Source organism: Oncorhynchus keta, unplaced genomic scaffold (assembly GCF_023373465.1).
Source record: "Oncorhynchus keta strain PuntledgeMale-10-30-2019 unplaced genomic scaffold, Oket_V2 Un_contig_9447_pilon_pilon, whole genome shotgun sequence".
Lineage (NCBI taxonomy): Eukaryota > Metazoa > Chordata > Actinopteri > Salmoniformes > Salmonidae > Oncorhynchus > Oncorhynchus keta.
Window position 1 is genome coordinate 150,001 of NW_026290547.1, and position 5,000 is coordinate 155,000.

The following is a 5,000-nucleotide window of genomic DNA, read 5'->3' on the forward strand; positions in this document are numbered from 1 at the left end:
TCTCTCTCTCTCTCTCTCTCTGTCTCTCTCTCTCCCTCTCCCCCTTTCTATCTAAATTAAATTCTCCCTCCCCCTCTTTCTCTCCCTCTCTCTCTCCCCCTCTCTCTCCCACCCTCTCTCTCTTCTCCCTCTCTCTCCTCCTCTCTCTCCTCCTCTCGCTCTTAATTCAATTCTCCCTCTCTCTCCCCCTTTTTTCTCTCTTCTCTCTCTCAATTAAATTCTCCCTCGCTCCCCCTCTTTCTCCTCCTCTCTCTCAATTAAATTCTCCCTCCCCGCTCTTTCTCTCCCTCTCCGCCTCTCTCTCATCTCCCCCTCTCTCTCTCCCCTCTCTCTCTCAATCCAATTATCCCTCTCTCCCCCTCTCTCTCCCCCTCTCTCTGCCCCTCTCTCTCTCAATTAAGTTCTCCCTCTCTCCCCTCTCTCTCGTCTCCCTCTCTCTCCCCCTCTCTCTGCCCCTCTCTCAATTCAATTCTCCCTCTCTCCCCCTCGCTCTCTCCTTCTCTCTCAATTCAATTCTCCCTCTCTCCCCTCTCTCTCGTCTCCCTCTCTCTCTGCCCCCCTCTCTCTCTCTCTCTATCTCTCTCTCTCTCAATTCAATTAAATTCTCCCTCTTTCCCCCTCTCTCTCCACCTCTCTCTCATCTCCCCTCTCTCTCTCCCCATCTCTCTCCTCTCTCTCTCTCAATTCAATACTCCCTCTGTCCCCCTCTCTCTCCGCCTCTCTCTCATCTCCCCTCTCTCTCTCCCCTCTCTCTCTCCTCTCTCTCTCTCAATTCAATTCTCCCTCTCTCCCCGTCTCTCTCTGCCTCTCTCTCGTCCCTATCTCTCTATATCTGGTTCCACCCTGGTTCCAAGAGGACAAGTGCACTGTACCGCTGGATGAATGCAAATGCCGCTGTTCATCCCAAATGGCACCCTATTCCCTTTATCGTGCACTACTTTGACCAGGGCCCATAAGGAATAGGCTGCCATTTAGGACGCAGGTCAGGATGAATGCAATGCATGCGTGTGATGAATGTTTGTCTCAGGTTTGAACAGCGTAGCACCGTAGCATCATAGCACCGTAGCATCGTAGCACCGTAGCATCATAGCACCGTAGCATCGTAGCACCGTAGCATCATAGCACCGTAGCATCGTAGCACCGTAGCACTGTAGCATCATAGCACCGTAGCACCGTAGCACTGTAGCACCGTAGCACCGTAGCATCATAGCACCGTAGCATCGTAGCACCGTTGCACCGCCCACTACTTTCCCCCTTTATTGATTTATGTAGTTTTTAATTCTGAACTTGATGAGAACGACTGCTGACTCAGCCCCTTCTCCCTCATCTCTCTCTCTCTTCCTCTCTCCCTCGTCTCTCTTTCCTCTCTCCATCCTCTTTCCCTCCTCTCTCTCTCTCTCTCTCTCTCTCTCTCTCTCTCTCTCTCTCTCTCTCTCTCTCTCTCTCTCTCTCTCTCTCTCTCTCTCTCTCTCCCTCCTCTATCCTTACTGGCTCTCCTTTCTCTCTCCCCTCTCTCTCCCTCCTCTCTCCCTCTCTTTCCCTCCCCCTCCCCCTCCTCTCTCCCTCCCACTCTCTTCCTCTCTCCCTCGTCTCTTTTTCCTCTCTCCATCCTCTTTCCCTCCTCTCTCTCTCTCTCTCGCTCTCTCTTCCTCTCTCCCTCGTCTCTTTTTCCTCTCTCCATCCTCTTTCCCTCCTCTCTCTCTCTCTCTCTCTCTTCCTCTCTCCCTCGTCTCTTTTTCCTCTCTCCATCCTCTTTCCCTCCTCTCTCTCTCTCTCTCTCCCTCCTCTATCCTTACTGGCTCTCCATTCTCTCTCCCCTCTCTCTCCCTCCTCTCTCGCTCTCTTTCCCTCCCCCTCCCCCTCCTCTCTCCCTCCCACTCTCTTTCCTCTCTCCCTCCTCTCTTCCTCCTTTCTCCTGCCTGTCTCCCTCCTCTCTCCATCCTCTCTCCTAATTTTCTCTGTCTTTCACTCTCTCCTCTCTATTTTTCTCTCTCCAGCTTCTCTCTCCTCTCTCCTCTCTCCTGCCTCTGTCCCTCCTCTGTCATTTGAATGAGCAATCTGTTTTTCTGCGGCCACCCCCATAAATATTTTATCGGCATTCAAGCTTACCCTGCTCAACTCAGGCAAGCCTGGACCTGGCACCGCTTCTCTCTCTCTCCTCTCTACTCTCTACTCTCTACTCTCTACTCTCTACTCTCTACTCTCTACTCTCTACTCTCTACTCTCTCTCTCTCTCTCCTCTCTCTCTCTACTCTCTACTCTCTACTCTCTACTCTCTACTCTCTCCTCTCTCTCTCTACTCTCTCTCTCTCCTCTCTCTACTCTCTACTCTCTACTCTCTACTCTCTCTCTCTACTCTCTACTCTCTACTCTCTACTCTGTACTCTCTCTCTACTCTCTACTCTCTCTCTCTACTCTCTCCTCTCTACTCTACTCTCTCTCTCTACTCTCTCCTCTCGCTCTTTACTCTACTCTCTACTCTCTCTCTCTACTCTCTCCTCTCTCCTCTCTCCTCTCTCCTCTCTCCTCTCTACTCTCTCCTCTCTACTCTCTCTCCTCTCTCCTCTCTCCTCTCTACTCTCTCCTCTCTCCTCTCTACTCTCTCTCCTCTCTACTCTCTCTCTCCTCTCTACTCTTTCCTCTCTACTATCTGTCTCTCCTCTCTACTCTCTACTCTCTCTCTCTACTCTCTCTTCTCACTCTCTCCTCTCTACTCTCTTTCTCTCCCTACTCTCTCTCCCTATCTCTCTCTTTCTCTCTCTCCCTACTCAATTCAATTCAAGGGGCTTTCTACTCTCTCTTTTCTCTCTCTCTGCTGCAGGTGAAAAGCAAGAGTGCTACTGTTGTAAATACACATTAAGCTGTGTGTGTGTGTGTGTGTGTGTGTTTCTGTGTGTGTGTGTTCCTGAGTATGTGTTCCGTTGTGTGTGTGTGTTCCTGTGTTCCTGTGTGTGTGTGTGTGTGTGTGTGTGTGTGTGTGTGTGTGTGTGTGTGTGTGTGTGTGTGTGTGTGTGTGTGTGTGTGTGTGTGTGTGTGTGTGTGTGTGTGTGTGTGTGTGTGTGTGTGTGTGTGTGTGTGTGTGCGCGTGTGTGTGCGTGTGTGTGTGTGTTCATGCGTGCATGTGTATGTCATTTTAAAATGATGATTAGCTCTGTGCTCTTGTCTCTGATTAATATATACAATGTATGCGAAGTACAATAAAATTGAGCACACAGCCATGCGATCTCCGTAGACAAACATTGGCAGTAGAATGGCTTTACTGAAGAGCTCAGTGACTATCAACGTGGCATCATCATAGGATGCCCACCTTTCCAACAAGTCAGTTCTTCAAATGTCTGCCCTGCTAGAGCTGCCCCCGGTCCACTGTAATGGCTGTTATTGTGAAGGAGAAACATCTAGGAGCAACAACGGCTCAGCCGCAAAGTGGTAGGCCACACAAGCTCACAGAACGGGACCACCGAGTGCTGTAGTGTGTAAAAAGGGTCTGTTCTCGGTTGCAAAAATCACTACCGAGTTCCAAACTGCCTCTGGAAGGAACGTCAGCACAAGAACTGTTGGTTGATAGCTTCATGAAATGGGTTTCTGTGGCCGAGTAGCTGCACACAAGCCTATGATCACCATGCTCATCGCCAAGTGTTGGCTAGAGTGGTGTAAAGCTCACCGCCTTTGGACTCCAGAGAACGCAGTGGAAATGCATTCTCTGGAGTGATGAATCACGCTTCACAATTTGGCAGTCCAAACAGATGAATCTGGGTTTGACGGATGCCAGGAGAACGCTACCTGCCCGAAAGCATAGTTCCAACACAGAGTCCTGACCTCAACCCCATCGAACACCTTTGGGATGAGTTGGAACGCCGACTGTGAACCAGGCCTAATCACCCAACATCAGTGTTAGACCTCACTAATGCAGTTGGTGTGTAGATTTGTACTGTTGTTGAACTGCAGTGTAATATCTCTCTCTCCCTCTTTCTCTCCTCTCTCCCCCCTTCTATCTCTCTCTCTCTTTCTCTCCTCTCTCCCCCGTTCTATCTCTCTCTCTCTCTCTTTCTCTCCTCTCTCCCCACTTCTATCTCTCTCTCTCTTTCTCTCCCCTCTCCCCCCTTCTATTTCTCTCTCTCTCTCTCTCTCTCTCTCTCTCTCTCTCTCTCTCTCTCTCTCTCTCTCTCTCTCTCTCTCTCTCTCTCTCTCTCTCTCTCTCTCCTCTCCTCTCTACTTCTCTCCTCTCTCCCTCTCTCTCTCTCTCTATCTCTCCTCTCTCCTCTCTCTCTCTCTCTCTCTCTCTCTCTCTCTCTCTCTCTCTCTCTCTCTCTCTCTGTCTCTCTCTCTCTCTTCTCTCTCTCTCTCTCTCTCTCTCTCTCTCTCTCTCTCTCTCTCTCTCCTCTCCTCTCTCTCTCTTCCTCTTCTCCCCCTCTCTCTCTTCTCTCCCCCTTCCTCTCTCTCTCTCTCTCTCTCTCTCTCTTTTTTTCTCTCTCTCTCTCTCTCTCTCTCTCTCTCTCTCTCTCTCTCTCTCTCTCTCTCTCTCTCTCTCTCTCTCTCTCTCTCTCTCTCTCTCTCTCTCTCTCTCTCTCTCTCTCTCTCTCTCTCTCTCTCTCTCCTCTCCTCTCTCTCTCTCCTCCAGTGTAAGTTGGAGCAGCAGGGCTGTCTAACAGGGAAGGATCTGAGTGTGAAATGCCAGGGCATGTGCCCCTGTGCCACCGCTGCCACCCCCATCACAGAGACCGAGGACAAACACGGCAAGTACACACACACAAACTCACATGCACACACACACTCACACACACTCATACACACAAAGTAGCTCCTCTCTACTTACATACAGTCACAGCAGTGGGTATCCTGCTACCTAACAGCTGTTCTGTCAGTGTGTGTGTTGTTCTGTCAGTGTGTGTTGTTCTGTCAGTGTGTGTTGTTCTGTCAGTGTGTGTGTTGTTCTGTCAGTGTGTGTGTTGTTCTGTCAGTGTGTGTGTTGTTCTGTCAGTGTGTGTGTTGTTCTGTCAGGG

At 50.3% G+C, this 5,000-nt stretch overlaps 1 protein-coding gene across 1 annotated transcript in view; it reads left to right on the forward strand.

The window, feature by feature from the left end:
* The window catches only part of LOC127927115 (testican-2-like), a 58,462-nt gene that overhangs the window by 44,676 nt on the left and 8,786 nt on the right, over window positions 1–5,000 (forward strand). The window contains exon 6 of the mRNA XM_052512908.1: window positions 4,619–4,733. Within this exon, the coding sequence (XP_052368868.1) occupies window positions 4,619–4,733 (115 nt within the window). The remainder of the gene's footprint in view (window positions 1–4,618; window positions 4,734–5,000) is intronic.